This window comes from Podarcis bocagei (genome assembly GCF_964188305.1).
Source record: "Podarcis bocagei genome assembly, chromosome: 13".
Lineage (NCBI taxonomy): Eukaryota > Metazoa > Chordata > Lepidosauria > Squamata > Lacertidae > Podarcis > Podarcis bocagei.
Genome location: NC_138138.1, coordinates 46624797 through 46646815, shown reverse-complemented (window position 1 = coordinate 46646815; position 22019 = coordinate 46624797). Strand labels below are relative to the sequence as shown.

Here is a 22019-nt window from a genome sequence, read left to right as displayed (position 1 = left end):
CATTGGATTTGAAATGAAGGGAATCTATACAGGGATATGTGCTCTCTGTAATAGTTCTCTCTCTCTGCCTCCCTCCACATTCTTCATTGAAGAATGCCAAAGTATTTAGTGGAGTTGGTGATGCAAGCTTACTGCAGTTGTACTAATAGTTTCTTTGGCATAGATTTTGTTGCCGCTTCTTGGAGGGGGAGGGTTGAGCTATTCTGCCCTTGCTTGGCATCCTGACCATATAAACACTCATGCATTGAGTGCCCACTCCTGTATAACTTGAGATTTCACCAGTCCCTATATTCCTCCCCCCAGGTATCTTTTGGAAATCATAAGGGCTACAAACTTGACGTGTTTGTGTGTGTGTGAGGGAGGAAGATTCTCATGCAAACACAGAAGTATGGAAGATTCACTCAATTGTAGGATGTTTGGGGTATGTTTTTGTGCTGGAGGTAGGGTCAGGGACTGAAGTGGGTGTCACGGTCCCTTTGGGTCAAGTAGCAGCTGCTGTTTTGTGAGTTCCTTTAGAGAAACAGAAAAGCCCTGGAGGAAAAAAGGGCTACAATTTTTACTTGTCGGACGGCGGCGGGGATGGTTTTGGTGGAATAGCAGCTTTGAGTGGGCAGGAAAGGTTTGGCCGGAAAATGGCTCCGAGTGGAAAGTCAAATACTCCTTCCCTTCCCACGGTCCCAATAAGGACCAGAGTCTACTTCACTACCACCACTGTAGCTGGTTTTGGTTGGCATGTCATTATGCCATGCAGGAGTACTCCTTCAGATGCTGTTGGACTACAACTCCCATAATCCCTGACTATCAGCCATGTAGGCTGGAGCTGATGGGAGTTGTATTCAGTTCTATCTGGGCAGGGGCATCATGCTGGCCACTGCTGATGCAACTGCAATGCATAGCCTGGTCATTTTCTTATTTATTTATTGCATTTATATCCCACCTTTTTCCTCTAAGGAGCTCAAGACATACATAGTTCTCTTCCTCATTTACCGTATTTTTCGCCCTATAGGACGCACTTTTCCCCCTACAAAAATGAAGGGGAAATGTGTGTGCGTCCTATGGGGCGAATGCAGGCTCTCGCTCTCCAGGCTTCAGGAAGCTATCCGCAAGCCGTGGGAGCCTGTGGGAGTTCCCGCCGGGCTCCCAAGGTTTGCGGACAGCAGCCTGCAGCCCAAAACCCGGGGAGCACAGCGGAGCCTGGGGGGGAAATAATTTTTTTTCTTTATTCCCCACCCCCCCAAAAAACCCCTAGGTGCGCCCTATGGGCCGGTGCACCCTATAGGGCAAAAAATATGGTAATCTCCACAACAACCCTTGTAAATTGGACTAGGCTGAGAGGCAGTGACGGGCCCAGGGTCACCTGGCGAGCTTCATGGCTGAGTGGGGATTTGAACCCTGTTCTGCGAAATCCTAGTCAGACAAGGGCTCTTGGAAGTTGGGCTTTGTTATTGTGGGTTGTATTCTGCAACACATACCATACACATACTTTTTGAGAATACTAAGGAAAAACCATTTTCCGCAGAAACTGCTGCTTGCCTTCTATCACTGTGCCATTGAGAGCGTGCTCACTTATGGCTTATGTGTGTGGTACGGAAGCTGTACTGCCCAGGACAGGATGGGGTTGTGCAGGGTTGTTAAGGCAGCAGAGAGCATTGTTGGCTGCCCACTCTCCACCTTAGAGCAGATTTATGCCACAAGGTGCCATAGGAAGGCACTGGACATAGTAAAAGATCCACCGCATCCTGGTCACTGTCTCTTCGAGCTCTTGCCGTCGGGATGGAGATACAGGTCGATGAAGACAAGAACGAGCCGTCTTAAGAACAGCTTCTTCTCCAGAGCGATCTCGGCCCTGAATGGGAAGCCCGGACTTTGAAAGTCATCTAATCTCCCTTGCTGTATTATATTGTATTGTTTAATTAGTGTTTTTATGGAGCAGTCAAGTAATTTCGTTGTCCCCGAAGGGGGCAATGACAATAAAGATATTCTTATTCTTATTCTTATTCTTATTCTCATTGGTGCAATATTAGTGCATCAGTGGTGGATTTATTCTGGACCATCTCCATAAGAACCTGCTGTGTGTCTGCACGTCATTCCACTTTATGAGTTATTCTGCGATTCTTGCCTCGTGCTTTTTGACTTTATTGCCGCCTAGAAGCCTGCAGGCTTCTCGCAGGCATCTGGCTGGCCACTGTGAGAGCAGGATGCTGGCCTGATCCTGCAAGCACATCTTATGTTTGCTCTTGCTCCATAGAGCAACGAAAGGAGGGCCAAAATATAAAACCAGAGCATTTGCAGTATGAGAAGCTGCAGGGTTTCAGCAAGATGCACTGAAGTCGTATCTCTGCCCTGAAACTTCTGCAGCCACAAAACAGGATGGAAAGCAGGGTCACGTATAAACTCTCCAAGCGCAAAACGTCAACAGCGCGCAATAAAATGGATGTCTGATCTTTTCCATGCTCCTGTTTTACCCAAAATAGGTGGAGTTGCCATCCCCCTTTGCTGCTTGCATCAGGGTCAGACTAACAGCCTCCCCTCCTCCATTTCCTATGACTTGCCTCTTATTTTATCTCCAAGTTCCTTGGGCAGCCTCTGGCCAGGCTGAGCAGCCCTGTTGCGGTCAACTTCCCCAGCTGGAAGTACGAGAGCCACACCCGGGAGTGCGCTAGCCAGGCTGGAGGGCCCGTTCTGGCAGCTGGCTCTTAAGGGGGGGGAACATTTAGAGCCGGCTGGGCTGCCTCGTGTTTCAGCTCCCCAGAGGGCAGGATGCTCTGCCTGCGTGCAGAGCAGAAACAAACGAGGTTGTGGAGGCCCAGTCCAAGCGATACATGATGACAGGGCTTTGGGCAAGCGCTGCCAAGACCTCGCGTATGACTCTGGAATGCTTCCGGAAGGAAGCCTGATTCAACCGGACGCCCAGAACTTTTATCCTGAACCAGGATTGAGGGGGTGTTGACACAATCCCTCCTTTAAGCTGCTGCTTTGCCTACAGGGCTCTTGCCTCAGCCTCCCATGAGCGAAAAGCTGTAGCTCCGTGACTGAGCACGTGCTTGTCGTGCCAACGACACCCATTTCACCCTGGACTTGAGAAAGGCCCTGGTCCAAAACACTGGAGAGGGTCACTGCCTGTCTGTGTCGGAACAGGGGCAGCCAACGTAGTGTCCTCTGGATGTTGAGGACTACCACTCCCATCAGCCCCTGCAAGTGTGATAAGTGGTCAGGGATTATGGGTTTTGTAGTCCAGCAACGAACAGGAGGGCAACATCTTTGCCACACCGAGTGTGCACACTCCCAGTTGCTTTGCATCCAGTGTGCTCCGATTGGTGGTTTGGAAACGGATGTTAGGCGCAATCTATATCTATCCTATTATTTCTTATGAAATAGTGTGTTTCCCCTCCAAAACCAGCTTCGGTCTGAATTGAGGAAAAGAACTACAGTGGTACCTCAGGTTAAGTACTTAGGTACTATTTCTGGGTTAGCGGAGTCTGTAACCTGAAGCGTATGTAACTTGAAGTGCGTGTAACCTGAGGTACCACAGCCAGTATGATTCAGTGTGATAAGGCAACTTCCCATGAATATATACTGCTAGTAGCCTTTGCTACTAGAGAGTCTGCCAGTAGCCTTTGTGGGACAGTGTAAATTGGGGCTGGTAGACCAGTATGTGGCCCCTCCTTCCCCAAGGGGTCCAGGGCCCCTCCAGCTTCTTAAACGTAGCCTTGACACATGCCTGTATTAAACAGAATGATGTGACTGAGTCACGAGATGGTGTAATGGACTGTGCTGGCTACAATTGCAAGTGAAATGGGATACCATTTGTGAATCCTTCCCTTATGCTAAAACAAACAAGCACTTTCTGCAACTAAAATAATGTGTGTGCATCGGGGACAAAGGCTCCATTCTAGCCTGTTTCTGACTTTGCTAATTCTCCCGTTTGCAGAGAGGCTTTTGAAAAAAACAACACAAGAGAGCATTAAAAAAGCGATTGCCTCCTTCCGTCTTAAGTGGCACAGTCTATTCTACTGTTGTTCCAGAAGGATCCCCACTCTCTATATACACGCAACTGACCTTGCCTTCTACAGAGTTAGTCCATTGCTCCATCCAACTCAATATTGTCTACTCTGACTTGACATCAGCTGTCTGTCGTATCAGGACATTCCCAGTCATACCTAGGGAAGCCGGGGATTGAACCTGTGACCTTCTGAGTGCAAAACAGATGCTTAGCCACTGAGCTGCCACCCTCCTTAAGTGATAGAGCAGGCTGAGCCACTTTCGATGGTGGGGATCCAGTCTTTTGAATGCTTTATGAGCAAAACACACCAGACTTTTCAGCAAACATAGGATGAGCACGGCAGGGAATGGTCTGAAAGTGGTCAATGGCTTCAAGTTGCAAGAAAGGAGATTCTGACTAAACATCAGGAGGAACTTTCTGAAGCTGTTCAACAGTAGAATGGGCTTCCTCGGGAGGTGGTGGGCTCTCCTTCCTTGGAGGCTTTTAAGCAGAGGTTGGGTGGCCATCTGTCCTGGATGCTTTAGCTGAGATTCCTACATTACAGAGGGTTGCCTTAGATGACGCTTCCAAATGTACAGTTCTATGATTCCATTCGCTTAATGTGAGGAAGCATTTAAAAAAATGCAGCTTGTCAGGCTGAAAAATGTTCCCTCACCCCTGCCTTTATTATTATTTTACTGTTGTTAGCCTTTCTGAGCCCAGCTTCGGCTGGGGAGGGCGGGATATTTTCCGCTTTATATTTTTCGCTCTATAAGACGCACTTTTCCCCCTCCAAAAATTAAGGGGAAATGTGTGTGCGTCTTATGGAGCGAATGCAGGCTCCATGGCTTCGCGTTGCTTCCTCTGAAGCCTGGAGAGTGAAAGGGGTTGATGCGCACCGACCCCTCTCACTCTCCTGGCTTCAGGGATGGCTGCCCGAAGCCAGGAGAGCAAGAGGGATCGGTGCACACTGATCCCTCTTGCTCTCCTGGCTTCTCTTTGCTGGAGAGCTGCGCAGCTTTCCCTCTCTCTGCAGCACCCCTTCAGCGAAGCAGGAGAAAAAATGGAAGGGGCTCCGTCTCTTCTGCCGCTTCGCTCATGGGGCTCTGCGCAGGGAGGGAGAATTATTTTTTTTCTTGTTCTCCTCCTCTAAAACTAGGTGCGTCCTATGGTCGGGTGCGTCCTATAGAGCGAAAAATATGGTAAATAAAATTCTGTTATTTGTTATTATTTAGGCTTCTGCTTGATTGTGTCTGCCTCTTGTTCTCCATCCCACCTCAGGAAATGAAGTCGTGGCGGCAGCGCTGCGGATGACCCACCCGCTGTGAAGATGTCCTCCATGGACCCTCTGCCTCCGGCGACCCCTCCGACCCAGAAACCCACGCGCATCATTAAGCCCCGCCCACCCACCAGGCCACGACCGTACTTGCCCCCCAGGCCGGACTCTGCTAGGCTGAGCCGTGGACCAACCCCACCTTTGCCCCCAGAGGACTCCTCAACTGAGGCTGCCAACGATGGATGCTCCAGGTCGGCTGATCCCCCCTGCAACAGCCAACAGCAGCAGCTCCACAAGCTGCAGAACTCTGGCGCCGTTCGTAAAATCGTCGTGCGCTTCAGCAGCACGGAGAAGGAAGAGGCTGGGAAGCCATCTCAGCCTGCTGTGAACTGCAGCCAGTTGCCTGTCGCTGAGAATGGGGAAGAGAAGATATCGGAGGGGAAGGAGGGGCAGTTGGGTAAGTGAACTTGGCTATAAGGCTATGTGGCTGTTTGTGGCTTCCTTCCCTATTATCGCATTGGCCTGAATATAAGCCTCACTTTTTTTTTCCAAATTCTGACCATGAAAAGTTAAAAGTGAGGCTTAAATTTGATACCTTACAAAAATTGTTTTTTACAATATTGCTGCTGAAACAGACATACGGTAAAACGGAACGGGTGTGAGTGCCTGCAGAATTTTAAGGGAGCGGCTTATATTTGAGTACAGTGGTACCTCAGGTTACAGACACTTCAGGTTACAGACTCCGCTAACCCAGAAATAGTACCTCAGATTAAGAACTTTGCTTCAGGATGAGAACAGAAATCGCGCGGCCGCGGCGCTGCCGCAGCGGGAGGCCCCATTAGCTAAAGTGGTACCTCAGGTTAAGAACAGTTTCAGGTTAAGAACGGACCTCCAGAACAAATTAAGTTCTTAAGCCGAGGTACCTCTGTACTGTCTCCCCCCCCCCCCGAATTTTAAAGGTGCGGCTTATATCCAGGTGTGGCTTATATTCGGGCCAATGCGGTATTAAAATATTTATAGATCACACTCATTAGAAAACACAGCAAGGCCGTATACAACATACAGAACTCAAAGTAAGGTAAATAAAAATGTCTTTGGCTGGAAGGTAACCTCTGGCCCTGCAGGCCTTGGAATGCTTCGAAAGCCACGTGCATCCCGAGCTGGAATCTCTGCCCCAAGTAATGGTGAATTGTTTTGCTTCTTGTATGAATTGTGCATGCAAAGCGTGTTTGCGTACCAGCCCAGGCTGGTCCATTAGGCTGAATGGGGCACTGCCTTGCCAACTTCATTCTGCCCTCAACCAGCCCTCTGTCCTTAACAACCAGTGCAGCAACAGCCTTAGCTGTTGAATTTCTCCTCTTCAGTGTCAGTATTGCCCTTGCAGGGAGGTGTGATGGGGACACAACTAAAATAGGCTTCATTCACACAACAGTTTGTTCCGTTTCCTTAGCTCAGAGCTTTCCAAACTGTGTGTCGCGAGATGTTAGTGTGTCGGCTGCGGTGTGTAGGTGTGTTGTGCGAATTCTCCTGGTGCTCCTCCTGGGACTGGAAAGGGGTTAGTTTAACCTGCAGTTTGCTAGTAAAACCGAATTACAATCTCGGGAAATGATGCATGTCTAAAACGCGTGTCACCAATGTGAAAAGTTGGGAAAGTTCTGTCCTAGCTGTTAATTTCCACACTCTACTTGAGCTTTCCAAATTCCGCGATCCCTGTTCGTAGGATCCCTGTTCGCTTCCAATTCTGCCCCCGCCCCATTCCTGTCCTACCTCTATCTTTGAGCCTCAGTGCATGGTAATATCTAAAGCACTGTTTCCCAACCTTTTTTGGGCAAAGGCACACTAGTTTCATGAAAAAAATCTCGAGGCACACCACCATTACAGCCCCGTGACGTCAGCACGCAGCGCGCAGCGTCACACCGGGAGGGACATGAATTGCTAGCAAATTACATAATCACCTCCTTGAGGGCTGGCTCATCTTCTCCGAAGGCAGAACCCCATTAATTAACAGGACAGACTCACACCATAGCCAAGACGAGGGGGGAAAACCTCAGTCATGCACAGTCATGCACATGTGGGGGCTAAATGAGGACGAAGACCGGGCAGAGAGCAGGGTTCAAATCACCCCACCTGGCCAGGACAATCCCTGGGTGCTCCCTTGGGCCACTCGCCTGACCCACCTCGCAGGGCTGTTGTTGCGAGGATAACACGGGGAGAACCACGCGCGCCCCCGGGAGCTCCTTGGAGGAGAAAGCGGGCGATGAATGCAATGCACGAAATATATGAGAGGCGACCAGGTTTTGCAGGTGAGGGGCCCCCGCCAGCCTCCGCTTCCAACACCCGGTACAACGACGCCGAAGTTTCCCCCCGGGCTCGGCTCGGGGAGCAGCGCTGCTCCCCCCCGGCTCCCCTTCGCCCTCCCGGCTCTCTCTGCTGCCCACTGGGGACCCCCCTCACCTGCCAAGTCCGGAGCGCCGGTGGAAGTTGCATGCATGCATGCAGGGCGCCGCGTTGCCATTGCATTGCACTGCACTCCATGCAACGCCTGCACGCATGCATTGCCTTGCACGCCCGCCAAGGGGTCTCCCTGTGGTCCGATGCGTCCCCTCCGGCGCGGATGCAGCATTGCAAAAATAACCCCCCCGACGCAGCCCTACCTGGGGGGCAGCCTCCGCCTCCGCCGCTCCGCCTCCGCGGGGATCCCCGGGCTCCATCCTGCCACCCGATCTCCGCGGGGGCGCAGGCAGGCTGCGCGGGGTCTGCGCGGAAGAGCCCCTGCCCGCCCGGCCGCCGCCGCTGCGCTCATTCCATGGCCGGGAGAAGAGCGCTTCAAACAAAACGCCCGGCCCGCCAGGCCACGCTGGGAATCGTAGTTTGCGCATCCCGCGCGGGCGCGGAGCCCAAGGGCGAGGGGACTACAGATCCCGGCAGCCCCCGCGCCGGGGACGGAGGGGGAGAGGCCGGGTGCAGGGATGGAGGGACGGGTGGGCGAGCGAGTGAGTGGCAGCCGCCAAGCCTTGGCCGAGAGCCAGGAAGGGCCTCCCCGGAGGAGGAGGAGGGAGGAGGGAGGCGCAGAGCGGGAGGGAGGGAGGGAACCCCAGGGGTCATCTAGTGACGGCGCCCCAATCGAAAATTTGACTTTTTTTTTAAAAAAAAAATCTTTCGAATTTTTTAATTTTCCCCGCGGCACACCAGGCAACATCTCGCGGCACACTAGTGTGCCGCAGAACAGTGGTTGGGAAACACTGATCTAAAGCAGTATCCCTTCGCATGGCAGAGGCTCTGTCTTATCTTCGACAAGGCCTCCAATGTTGCTTCTCTTCTCTTTTTTTTAATTTATGTATTTGGCTTTTTCAGATTAAAATTTTACAATCACATATCCAACATACAACATAAAAACAAGATTCCGAAGAATCTCCTGCACTCCCCTGCTCCCCTTTGGGGTCCTATTGTTAGCCATTTCCTCCTGCATCTTTTATGATAATCCAAATCTTTTACATCTCCATTGTGTCCAAAATTCACCATTAAACTACAAGTGTTATTCCAATCCTACTAACGATTTTAGGTTTTTAAGACAAATTATAAATTTCCCCCATTCCTTATTAAAAATTTGGTCTTCCTGATTTCCAACGGTTCCGGTCATTTTAGCCATTTCGGCATAATCCGTCAACTTGATCTGCTGTTCTTCTCTGGCGGGGACTTTATCTTCTTTTGCTTCTCTCTTTCCCACAGATCCCAGTGAGGATCCCCAGCAGCCCGTGTCGCATGTGGTGGAGCAGAATGGCGTCGAGTCGCCAGCCACCTGCCCCTCAGGCTGTCCCTGCGTCTGCCATCAACAGCGGCCAGGCATGGTCTTGGCCTGGGTTCCGGCACATTCCCAGCAGGCCGACTGTGAGGACGGGCCTGCCTCAGACCTCTCGTCCTCTGCGGATGAGGGAGGGCCTGTCTTCCAACACCTCTTGGTGCTCAATGCCCCAGCTGTCCCCAGCCCCCCAGCCTGTAGTGGGCGGCCCCCTAAATCCCGCCGTTCTCCCCGCAGCAAGAAGCCCCCCGACCCACCTCCCTCGGCCAACGGGCACCCCGAAGGCGGTGTGGTCTTGACGGGGTACCGATCCACCGCCGAGCCTCTTCCGCTGCGCTGCCCACCCTTGATGCCCAAGCCCCCCCGGCGCAGCAAAGCGGGTTCCCTTGCCTCTCTGGACGGTGAGGCCTTGCCCCCCGCCATCCCACCCAAGGCCCCCACGAAACCGCCTCGCAACTCCTTAGTTCCTTTAGCCTACTCTCGCCGGAGTTCCCTGCAGTACCCGCTGGAGATGAGCCAAGCTCAAGGCGACACCTCCCTCCTCTCTGCGGTGGAAGGGCTCCTCATGCCTCCCCCCTCAATGCCCCCGCCGCCGCCACCCGTCTCCCAGGTGCAGGCGCCCCTTCCCCTCCCGCAGAACCAGCCCCCCCTGCCCCCTTCCTGCCAGTTGCCCACAACCATGACTCCCCCTCCGCCCTCCCAGCCACCGCCGCCATTGCCTCAAGGCCTGCCTCCTCCTCCAACCCAGCCACCACCACCCTTGGGTGACGGACTGTGTCAAGGTAACGACAGCACCCTGCAAGTGAAAGACATAATTGTGTGGGGGGGTGGCCTGGGAAGGATAAGAAGGGTGGAGTTAAGAGATTTGTTAGGCTAAGATTTATTCAGGATATTCCATGCCTCCTGAAAAGGTCCCAAGGAAATTGGCCAGCAAGGAAAATAATAAAAGACTAAAATTACCCAGAATATCGTATTTTTCCATGTATAAGACGATGCTTTTTGCTTAAAAAAAATTAGGCAAAAATTGGCTGTCATCTTATACACGGATAGTGAATGCAGAGGGGGGACGTGCGATTAATGGCAGCAGCAAGCAGGAGATTGGCAGCGGCGATTGGGTGGGTGATTGGTGGCTGCGGAAAGGCCTGCTGGCGATTGGCTGCAGCAGTTGGGCAGGTGATTGGCGGCTGTGGCAAGTGGGCGGGTGAGCTGTTGGCAGTGAGCGGGCAAACAATTGGCAGCTGCGGTGAGGTGTGCGATTGGCAGTGGCTGTGACAAGGGGTCAGCAGTGGCGGGCAGGCGAGTGAGCGATTGGTGGAAGTGACCTCCCCCCCCCCCAAAAAAAAAGCTAAACAACTTAATTTCTTAATTTTGGGTTAAAAAAAATAGGGGTCGTCTTATACATGTTGGTGTCTTATAGATGGAAAAGTACGGTAGTTACCTAAAATAAAATAAAAACGAGTGAGAGCAATACCCTGCTGCCCACACATAGCTTTATCTCTGCTCCTTTTCCAATCTCAACTAACTCTGCAAAATTTCTCTCTCACCAGATGGCTGTGAAAATGAATGCCCGACTCCTGGAGACTCTGACGCGGAGACCCCAAATGACGGGTGCGTTGGTGTTCTTCCGCGTGCCCGCAAATTCCTGAATGAAAGATGTCCATGGGTATTTGTGTGCAAAGAGGATGCTGATCTTGATCGGGGGATGTTGTGATGGGCTTGCCCAGATTTCTGGGTGATTCACAGTGGATATAGGGACATAGGAAGTGAGGCATTATATTTGAGTCAGCTTGCCCCACTTTGGACAAGCCACTGCCTTCTGGAGTGGAGATTGAATCTTGAGAGAGTTGTAACCTAAGCAAAGCGAAGTCTGCACTGTTATCTCTGCAGAACTGGTTGGATCACTCCAGGTTTCTAGGGCGTAGCCCAGCTTTCGGGAGGGCAGAGGGTCTGTTTGCATCAATCAGAGTATGGGGTTGGGATACCGTCTTCTGCAAATTGTGTCTGTTGAAGCAGGAGGCTGGACTTAAAAGTGCCATAAACACACACAGAGATTGTCATGCTTGTATCATCACTTAGCTGACCTTGCCTGTCCAGAGGATCTCTCAACGTGCCTAAACTTCTACCAGGTCCATTCTAACATCCGTTCATCTAGCTCAATATAATCTACACTGGCTGGCAGCATCTCTCCTGGGGATTCAGACATGGGACGTTCCTAGTCCTAAACGGAGATGTTGGGTATTGAACCAAGGACATTTTGCATGCAAAGCAGATGCTCAGTCACTTATTTTTTAAGTGGATCTTACAAGCCTGCAGTCTGACTGCTCCATCATCCAGTACAGCATCATCTCTTAAGATAATTTACCAGTTAGTTTCTTTCTGCTTCTCCTTCCTTGCAGACACTGCTCGGTGCTATCCCCAAAGGGCCCTGACTGGGGACTTTACCTACAGGATGGTAAGTGGGAAATTGGTGCAGGAAAAGGGTTGAACCTGGATCAGGCCAAAGGCCCATTGAGTACAGCATCCTGTTCTCACAGTGGCTAACTAGGGGCCCATTCTGAGAAGTCAGCAAGCAGGACCAGCACTCTCCTCACTTGTGATTCCAGCCAAATGGTATTTAGAGACATAAGGTCTCTGAAAGTGAAGGTAGAACAGAACTGTCATGGCTAGTAGCCACCGATAGACCTATCCTCCTCCACTCCTCTCTTTAAAAGCTTTCCAAGTTGGCCATCACTACATCTTATTTATTTATTTCATAGACTTCAATACTGCCTAATACAGCAACAGTGCTGTGGAGCAAATTCCAGAGTTTAACCATGTGCAGTGTGAAGAAGTTCCTCCTTTTGTCTGTCACAAATCTCCCGATTCTTAGCTTCCATTAGATTGCTTCTGGTTTTCAGGAAATGCTCTGGGGGTTTATTTAGTCCTGCCTTGCGGAACAACAACAACAGCAAGACAACAACAACCACAACAAATACAGTGGTACCTCGGGTTACATATGATTCAGGTTACATACGCTTCAGGTTACAGACTCCGCTAACCCAGAAATAGTGCTTCAGGTTAAGAACTTTGCTTCAGGATAAGAACAGAAAATCGTGCTCCAGCGGCAGCAGGAGGCCCCATTAGCTAAAGTGGTGCTTCAGGTTAAGAACAGTTTCAGGTTAAGAACAGACCTCCAGAATGAATTAAGTACTTAACCCAAGGTACCACTGTACTAATAATAATAATAATAATTATTATTATTATTATTATTATTATTATTATTATTTATTTATTTATACCCCTCCCATCTGGCTGAGTTTCCCCAGCCACTCTGGGTGGCTCCCAATCGAGTGTTAAAAACAATACAGCATTAAATATTAAAAACTTCCCTAAACAGGGCTGTCTTCAGATGTCTTTTAAAAATAGGATAGCTTCTTATTTCCTTGACATCTGATGAAATGATGCCTAGTAACACAGATCAACTACCAATGCACTATTATTTGATGCGATACAGAATACATCTGCAAAAAAACCACATCAGTCTGGAGGGGCTACGTGTCTCTTTTTGAAACCCTTTTCCATCTCTTCCCTCCTCAGAGCCCCTGTACCAGACGTATCGCCAGGCTGTCATCTCCAAGGAGATCAAGCGGCAAACGGTCCCCCGCAACAGCAGCTTCAGCAGCTCTGACTATGGGGGCCCTTCCCCTGGCGAAGGGCCCGCCGGGCCTCGGGGCCCCATCCCGCACAGCACGCTTTGGCAGGAGCTGCCCGCTGTGCGAGAGAGCGGCCTTCTGGGAAATATCAGCCCCGAAGAGAGGAAGATGCAGGAGGTGAGTTGACTGTTTGTCTCGGGCAAAGTGATCTCCTGCAGTTCTGCCACTATGAGATCCTGTCATTGGAGATGGGCAGACATTGAATCTGGGACCTTGTGCATAGTCAGAGCTGAGCCACAGCCTCAGATTGAATGAAGAACTTTTTTGAGCCCAGAACACTTTGAGAACCAAAGAATTGTAGCATTGGAAGAGACCCATTAGTGCTGTTTATTTGGTTTTTTTTTTAATGGGGTCATTTTATAATTGTGCACAACTTTCAAAAGGGTGGCTCCTCATTCACAAATTGCATGTGTTTGTTTTGTGTGTTTTAATCGCTCATTCTAAACTTTAGGAAGCAGAACACTTTCAGATGAGTTTGTTGGGTGCTGATCAGTGTTTGAGCTCGGGTTTGTGTGTTGTCCATACCTGGTTCATGGCTTAGCCCTTTCCGAACTTAACCATGAGCTGCAGCCAAGGTTTACTGTATGATTGACAGCTTGTGATTTGTCCAGGAGAGCAACACTCCAAGCCAAATAATTGCCTAGCTCAGCATGGCACAGTAGCAAAATAACCAGAGTTGAAGCGGCCACGATCTCCCGTTCTGCAGCCTGCACGTCCGTGCTAAACCATGGTTTGGCGTAGTGCGACAGGCGAAGCAAACCATGGTTGTGATGAGTCCTGCCCATCTCCTCCCACTGATCCTCCTTTCCATGGTTCTTGCCTCTCTGCCATGTCCAGAGCCTTTTTGAGGTGGTGACCTCCGAGGCATCCTACCTGCGCTCCCTGTTGCTGCTGATCGAGCACTTTATGGAATCGCGGGACCTGACAGCCACCATCCTTCTGCGCGAGCACCGTACCCTCTTTTCCAACATCCGCAAAGTCAAGGAGGTCAGCGAAAGGTCAGCTCTGCCTCTTCCTCTTCACTTCTTCTGTCCCCTTTCCCTATATCGCCATGGGGCTATCCGGAAAAGTAAAGGAAACTGATCTATGATTATGCAGGAAAATAGGAGCCTGCCTTTTATCAAGTCTGGGGACATTTGCAACCCTGAGTTTGAACGTGGGACCTTCTGTATGAAAAGCATGTGCTCTGCCACTGACCTCCAGCCCCTTCCCCACTTCTTGTGAATGTCCCATATATATACTCCGTGGCTGTGTCAGTCACTGGCAGAATCCGTCAGTGGGCGTTTCCTGAACTTCTTCCAACATAAAAACTCCTTGACACCAAGTCTCCGCCTAGACTCCCTGCGCGGAAGTCTTCTGCGCAGAGTGGGCGTGGCCAGCGGAGGTCCTGGACTCTCCCCGCTGGTCTCTGTGGAAGAGTCCTGGAGCCCTCTCTCCGAAGTCCTTCCCTGCTCCCCTTCCTCCCAGGTGTCACGCTGATTACCTTCCCCAAGGGAAGTGTTCTCTCTCCCTCTGCTGGTCCCTTCTCCCGCATCGTCGGGGAGCCTTACCTCCACTCTTGGCTCCGATGGCAGTTCCCTGACAATACACACACACACACACACACACACACAGTATTTTTCACTCTATAAGACTCACTTTTTCCCTCCTAAAAAGTAAGGGGAAATGTGTGTGCGTCTTACGGAGCGAATGCAGGCTGCACGGCTATCCCAAAAGCCAGAACAGCGAGAGGGATCGCTGTGCAGCGCTCCCTCTTGCTGTTCTAGCTTCTGGCTTAGCCACACGAAGCCTCTTCAGGGCACGGGGAGCCTTAATCCCACTGCCCTGAGGAGGCTTCACATGGCTATCCCAGAAGCCAGAACAGCGAGAGGGATCGCTGCGCAGCGCTCCCTCTTGCTGTTCTAGCTTCTGGCTTAGCCCCTCTGTCCCTTCCCCCACCTCCCGGAAAAGCCCGCAAGAGCCGTGCTCCCTTTAAACAGTGTGCGGCTCTTGCTGGCTTTTGCGGGAGGTGGGGGAAGGGACAGAGGGCAGCCCCTCAGTCCCTTCACCCACTTCCTGGGAAAGCCTGCAAGAGCCACACTCCCTTTCACGAGCCGCGCGGAGCGTGTGTGCGGCTCTTGGGGGCATACAGGCTCTGCTCAGCGCTCCCTTTAAAGAATTTTTTTTTCTTGCATTCCCCCTCTAAAAACTGGGTTCGTCTTATGGTCTGGAGTGAAAAATACGGTATATGTGGCTATTCATGATGCCAGTCCTTCCCCTTTGGCAGATTTCTTCATGATCTTGAAGGACGCCTGGCCGAGAGCCTGCAGATCTCGGACGTCTGTGACATAGTGGAGACACACGCACAGCAAAACTTCTCGGTCTACATTGACTACGTGCGCAACCAGCTGTACCAAGAAAAGACCTACAGCAGCCTCATGTGAGTGGCAGAAAGAGAGAAGGAAGCAAAAGGAGTTCCATTGGGAGACTCTTGATGGTTTCAAAGGCCTCTCGATGGGAATAGGGAGCCACTAGCCAAAGAATCTCTTTCTTTCTTTTGCGGTTGGTCTAGCAATTTCGGATTGTGTCTTTGTTTTTTATCTAGAGCATTTAAAAACCATGCTGTTTGTGCTGAAAGGTATTCCAGAGTGGCTTCAGAAAAAGAAAAACAGCATTAAGATGGTCCCTGCCCTCTCAGGCTTAGAATCTAGAAGAGACCACATGAAAGGGAGAAGGGGAGAGGAGGGAGGAGGACGAAAACAAGCTCAGGCACCAGTTCTTAAAGTTATCCTTCTAATATTGACCAGCTGGGACGGAGACAGTTCAGGTAGCCCTGTGGAATGGCTGCCTGCGAAGTGACGGTTGAGGCAAGGTCAGAAGTGGAGGCACTGAAACAGCCCTTCTTCTTCTTTTGCTCTGCAGCCTGATGGAATAGCTGCTTGCTTGTGGGTTCATAAGAAGCTGCACTATATGGAGCCAGACCTTCGGTCCATTGAGCTCAGAATTGGCTACCAATTTTTCTATGTTTTGAATGGTTCTTATTTTTATTGGGAAGCTGCCTTGAGTCCTGTGTCAGGCAGAAAGGCAGGGAATAAATATATTATTATTATTATTATTATTATTATTATTATTATTATTAATAATAGATGTTGTTATTATTGTTATTATTATTATTATTACTACTACTATTACACTGATAGGCCGGGGCTCTCCAGTTCAACAACATCTGGAGGGCTAGCCCTGGCTTAGGGCTTTAAAGGTAAACCACCTGTGCTTTAAATCAGCTCTGGAAATGAATCAGCATAGCCGGTACAGAATAGCCTTCATATGCCCCCATCGCTTACCCCTCTCAAGTAATGAGGCAGCTGTGTTTTCTACCAGAGGAAGCTTCTGAACCACCTTGAAAGGCAGCCCCACGTAGAATGTGCTGCTGTAGTCTAGTCTGAGTGTAACCTGGGCATATATAACTATGGCAAGTTCCATCCTCCCCTCTCTAGGTGGCGCTGCAGCAGGAAGACATAGCCCTCTTTCCTGATCCAATCCTGCCTCCTCTCTTCCTTCCCAGGGAGAAGAACCCCCAGTTTGCCATTGTCGTCACCCGGCTCCAGGAGCTCCCCCAATGCCAGCGGCTCCCCTTCATGTCCTTCCTGCTGCTTCCTTTCCAGAGGATCACCCGGATCAAGATGCTCATAGAGGTGGGGGCTCTGGAGACATTCATAGAACCATAGAATCGTAGAGCTGGAAGCATCTGCCAACCATTATCTATCTTCCCCTGTAACGTGTAGCTGCAGAGGGAGAGCATTGAGAGTTTTCTAAGGCACACTCAGTGCAAGTCTTCAGCGAGGTCCAGCAGAAGTGCTGTTGGCACCTTGGGCAAATGGGAGATGCTCTCCCAGAATCCTCTGCAAATCTCAGAGGTTGTGTGGCAGATGTGTCAATGTGGGAGGGGGTTAAAGGGACACCTGACCATTAGGTCCAGTCGTGGACGACTCTGGGGTTGCGGCGCTCATCTCGCTTTATTGGCCGAGGGAGCCAGCATACAGCTTCTGGGTCATGTGGCCAGCATGACTAAGCCGCTTCTGGCGAACCAGAGCAACGCACGGAAACGCCGTTTACCTTCCCGCCGGAGCAGTACCTTCTTATCTACTTGCACTTTTTGATGTGCTTTCGAACTGCTAGGTTGGCAGGAGCTGGGGCTGAGCAATGGGAGCTCACCCCGTTGCTGGGATTCGAACCGCCGACCTTCCTATCGGCAAGTCCTAGGCTCTGTGGTTTAACCCACAGCGCCACCCGTTCGTCCAATTGCTTAAGAGCAGAGGGTGCACCTGAAACCCCTCTTCCAGCCCCTTTTCCTCCCCCTCTAACTTTACTTGTTTCTCCTAGAATATCCTGCGTCGGACAGAAGAAGGCTCATTGCGAGAGCAGAACGCCATGAAAGCTTTGTCCTCTGTTTCCAAGGTGAGGATGACGCTGATTATGTGAACTTACAAAGCCGTCTCAGACCGAGTCAACCCTGCTATTGTGATTGGCAGCAGCTCTGCAGGGTCTTTTCCAGCGCTGCTACCAAATATCATCTCAAACCAGAGATGCCCTCGGTTGACCTTGGAATCTTTGCCACCCAAAGCACCGGATGTGCTATTGAGCTATGGCCTTGTTTGCACTACACTGCTTAATCCTTCTCCTTCCCATAGTCAGGTGCTAAGTGCCAATGGCTATGTAGCCAGAATGGGGCCGAGGGTGAAGCAAGAGGGATGTATCAGACTATTTGGGGTGAAATCCCAAGTTTAGCAGAAGTAAAAAAAAAAAAAAAGGAAGAAAAACGAACCCAAATTTACCCTCATGAGGACTGAGCATGTTTACTAGCCAAGAAGAATGGAATGGAATGGAGTACAGTGGTACCTCGGGTTAAGTACTTGATTCGTTCCGGAGGTCCGTACTTAACCTGAAACTGTTCTTAACCTGAAGCACCACTTTAGCTAATGGGACCTCCTGCAGCTGCCGTGCCACCAGAGCCCAATTTCTGTTCTTATCCTGAAGCAAAGTTCTTAACCTGAAGCACTATTTCTGGGTTAGCGGAGTGTGTAACCTGAAGCGTATGTAACCTGAAGCGTATGTAACCTGAGGTACCACTGTACTCTGGAAAGGGTGTGGTTGGCTGGAGCGCTGCACTTCTGCATTTTGTTGCAGATATTTGCATGTTTGTATATTTTTAATACCGCCTGTTTCCTAAGCATTCCCTTCCCTTTGCGGTAGATCAGCAGTCTCTCGATGACCACAAGTAACGTGACTCTCTCCTCTCTCTCCTTTTCCCATTCCCTCAATCTCTGACCAAGATAATAGAAGAATGTAACTCTGAGGTGGGCCGCATGCGTCAAATGGAGGAGCTCATCCACATCGCCAGCAAGATCGAGTTTGACAAGCTTAAGGTCAGGAAGGCTTCAGCTCTCAGCCTTGCTTTTGGCTCACTCCAAATGGCTCTTCCCTGATGCTCTCTGCCTGCCTAAATTGCAGAATGAAAACATTGCTGTGCCTCTTCCTCTTTGCGACTTGTGCTAAGCAGCGTAACAGAGCGCATTACGTTATTTTTCTCCGCTTGGTTCCGAATATCTTCCTCTCCTTTACAACTGTGCCTTGCCCAACCCTTGGAAATAATAAGTCATTTGATCGCGTTCCCTGGAATCGGTGAGCTACCCATGCGATTGGAGCGTTGATGATCTGTGAATTTAGGGTTCAAAAAGCGCACTGGCCGATCTTGGGCCGGGGTCCCTCAGCCTCGCCTACCTCACAGGGTTGTTGTGAAAATAACATTGCCTATCAGCTCCTTGGAAGAAGAGCAGCACGTAAATGTAACAATACAGTGGTACCCCGCAAGACGAACGCCTCGCGAGACGAAAAACTCGCAAAACGAAAGGTTTTTTCGTTTTCGAGTTGCCTCGCAAGACGAATTTCCCTATGGGCTTGCTTCGCAAAACGAAGCTTGCCCCGGGGACAGCGGGTCTTCTCTTTTGAAGCAAGGGGCTGCGGGGAGATCGCTTCTCCCCACCGCCCCTTGCTTCAAAAGAGGTCCGGGGGCAGCGGGAAGCGAAGCGCTTCTTCCCCGCTTCCCCCGGACGTCTTTTGCAGCAAGGGGCTGCAGGGAGATCGCTATCTCCCCGCAGCCCCTTGCTTCAAAAGAGGTCCGGGGGCAGCGGGAAGCGAAGCGCTTCTTCCCCGCTTCCCCCGGACGTCTTTTGCAGCAAGGGGCTGCAGGGAGATCGCTATCTCCCCGCAGCCCCTTGCTTCAAAAGAGGTCCGGGGGCAGCGGGAAGCGACGTGCTTCTTCCCCGCTTCCCCCGGACGTCTTTTGCAGCAAGGGGCTGCAGGGAGATCGCTATCAACGTTCCGAAGTGGGTCGGCAGCGAACGCTTCGCTCCCGACCCCCAGCATTTTAAAATCTCCCCCTGTCCCGGGGAGATTTTAAAATGCTTCGCTCCCGACCCCCAGCATTTTAAAACGCTGTTCCGAAGCGGGGGGGGGGGGCGGGAACACCTGCCCCAGCCGCCCCACTTCGGAACGCTGTTCCGAAGGGGGGCGGGGGGCGGGAACACCTGCCCCAGCCGCCGGGCTTCGTAGTGCTGCTGCGAAGCCGGGCGGGGGGCGGGAACACCTGCCCCAGCCACCCCGCTTCGGAACGCTGCTCCGAAGCGGGGTGGGGGGGGCGGGAACATCTTCTGAAGGCGGGCGGGGGGCGAAAATCTTTGTCCCCCCTGCCTGCCTTCCCAGGGGCTTTTAAATCGCCCCGGACAGCGGAGAAGTCCTCCGCTGTCCCAGGGTTTTTTAAAATGCTGGGGGTGGGAAGAAAAGCCCTTGTCCCCCCCCCCCCAGCCTTCAGAAGAGGTCCGGGGACAGACTGTTCCCGGACCTGGTCTGAAGGCGGTTTCCCTAGGAACGCATTAATTGATTTTCAATGCATTCCTATGGGAAACCGTGCATCGCAAGACGAAAAAACCGCAAGACGAAGAGACTTGCGGAACGAATTAATTTCGTCTTGCGAGGCACCACTGTAATTGCGAAATTCATGCTATTAATAGACATTGTGAACATCTTATTTACAGTTAAGCAGTATACACATTCCGCTAATTAATTAATTAATTAATTAATTGAGCTAATTAAAACCTTTAAAGCCCTATACGGCCTAGGACCCTTGTACCTACGGGACTGCCTCTCCTGGTATGTCCCACAGAGGAACTCACGGTCTTCAAACAAAAACATCCTGAAGGTCCCAGGCCACAGAGAGGTTAGGCTGGCCTCACCTAGAGCCAGGACTTCTTCGGCTGTGGCTCCGATGTGGTGGAACGCTCTGCCACAAGAGACCAGGGCCCTGCGGGACTTGACATCTTTCCGCAGGGCCTGCAAGACAGAGCTGTTCCACCAGGCCTTTGGTCAGGGCGCAGCCTGACTCCCTCCTTTGGCAATCTTCACAGAACTTTAGCCTAAATGGTTGCCATCAGTTTGGTTTGAATTAATTTTATAATGAAATGGATTTTAGAATGCTTGTACTATTTTATTGTTGTTAGCCACCATGAGCCTGGCTTCGGCTGGGGAAGGTGGGATATAAATAAAATTTATTATTAGTAATGGAGTTAATTAATTAATTAATTGAGTTGGCTTGCTGGTCAGCACCACCCCTTTCGGAGGCAGTGTGCTTCTGAATTCCAGTTGCGGAAACCGCAGGTGGGGAGAATGCTGTTGTGTTCAGGTTCTGCTACTGAATGGGCTTCCCATTGTGGGCATCTGGTTGGTCAAAATGAGAACAGGATGCTGGACTAGACGGCCCATTGGCCTGATCCAGGAGGGATCACCATATTGTTCTTAATAGACCAGTTAAATATTGCCAGTTGACCATCAACTCTTTGTCAAATATGCCCAGAAACTTTGATGTCAGGGATGCTCAAGAAATTAGCCCGCTGGCCTTATTTACTCACTTAGAACAACCACCAACGTGTCCAGAGGAGGGCAACCAAAATGGTCAAAGGCCTGGAAACGATGCCTTATGAGGAACGGCTAAGGGAGCTGGGCATGTTTAGCCTGGAGAAGAGGAGGTTAAGGGGTGATATGATAGCCATGTTCAAATATATAAAAGGACGTCACATAGAGGAGGGAGAAAGGTTGTTTTCTGCTGCTCCAGAGAAGCGGACACGGAGCAATGGATCCAAACTACAAGAAAGAAGATTCCACCTAAACATTAGGAAGAACTTCCTGACAGTAAGAGCTGTTCGACAGTGGAATTTGCTGCCAAGGAGTGTGGTGGAGTCTCCTGCTTTGGAGGTCTTTAAGCAGAGGCTTGACAACCATATGTCAGGAGTGCTCTGATGGTGTTTCCTGCTTGGCAGGGGGTTGGACTCGATGGCCCTTGTGGTCTCTTCCAACTCTATGATTCTATGATTCTATGACCTCTTTAAAAAAAAAAGTGAGGCTTTGCCATTGCTTCTCTTTCTTTCTGTTTTTAATTTTGGTGTTTTTAGACTTTGCGACTCAAGGCTGACCCGTTTGTTCCAGGATAAAAGCCAAAGAAAGCCCAGAGCCGTTAGTTAATCACTCACAGTTCTAGAAAGTTTACCGTACTTTTCCATCTATAAGACGTCCCCATGTAAAGGACACCCCCTATTTTGGAGGACTCAAATTTAAGAAAATGGGGGGAGATGGCACAGAGTTGTTGAGCTTTTTTTGCAGAGGATTGCCCAGGGTTGTTGAGGTGGGTTTTTTTTTGGGGGGGGTGCCGATAATCACTCACCATCGCTAAATCTGCCTCCTGTCTGTCACATCGCCTGCATAAGTTGCCAATCGACCGCCCAAATACGGTACATAAAGGAGCATCAGCCAATCAACACTACCCAGTATGGTGTAGTGGTGAGAGCCAGTGTGGTGTAGTTGTTAAGAGCGGTAGACTCGTAATCTGGTGAACCGCGTTCGCTTCCCCGCTCCTCCACATGCAGCTGCTGGGCAACTTTGGGCTAGTCACACTTCTCTGAAGTCTCTCAGCCCCACACACCTCACAGAGTGTTTGTTGTGGGGGAGGAAGGGAAAGGAGAATGTTAGCCACTTTGAGACTCCATCGGGTAGTGATAAAGCAGGATATCAAATCCAAACTCTTCTTCTTCTTCTTCTTCTTCTTCTACCCATTGACGCAGCAGCCAATAACACGCACAATAGCCGCTGACAACCTTGGCAGCAACCAATCAAATGCACTGCCCATGTATAAGACGACCCCCACTTTTTAGCATGATTTTTAAAGAAAAAAACATAGTCCTA

The 22019-nt window shown here is 50.6% G+C and overlaps 1 protein-coding gene across 5 annotated transcripts in view; it reads left to right on the top strand.

The window, feature by feature from the left end:
• The window catches only part of ARHGEF15 (Rho guanine nucleotide exchange factor 15), a 59993-nt gene that overhangs the window by 31414 nt on the left and 6560 nt on the right, over window positions 1–22019 (top strand). For all 5 annotated transcript variants that reach the window (XM_081167776.1, XM_081167778.1, XM_081167775.1 and 2 more), the window contains exons 2-11: window positions 5264–5715; window positions 8988–9839; window positions 10605–10665; window positions 11454–11509; window positions 12634–12866; window positions 13587–13747; window positions 15016–15168; window positions 16294–16423; window positions 17112–17186; window positions 18062–18154. In XM_081167776.1, the coding sequence (XP_081023902.1) occupies window positions 5313–5715; window positions 8988–9839; window positions 10605–10665; window positions 11454–11509; window positions 12634–12866; window positions 13587–13747; window positions 15016–15168; window positions 16294–16423; window positions 17112–17186; window positions 18062–18154 (2217 nt within the window). In that variant the 5' untranslated portion in view covers window positions 5264–5312. The remainder of the gene's footprint in view (window positions 1–5263; window positions 5716–8987; window positions 9840–10604; window positions 10666–11453; window positions 11510–12633; window positions 12867–13586; window positions 13748–15015; window positions 15169–16293; window positions 16424–17111; window positions 17187–18061; window positions 18155–22019) is intronic.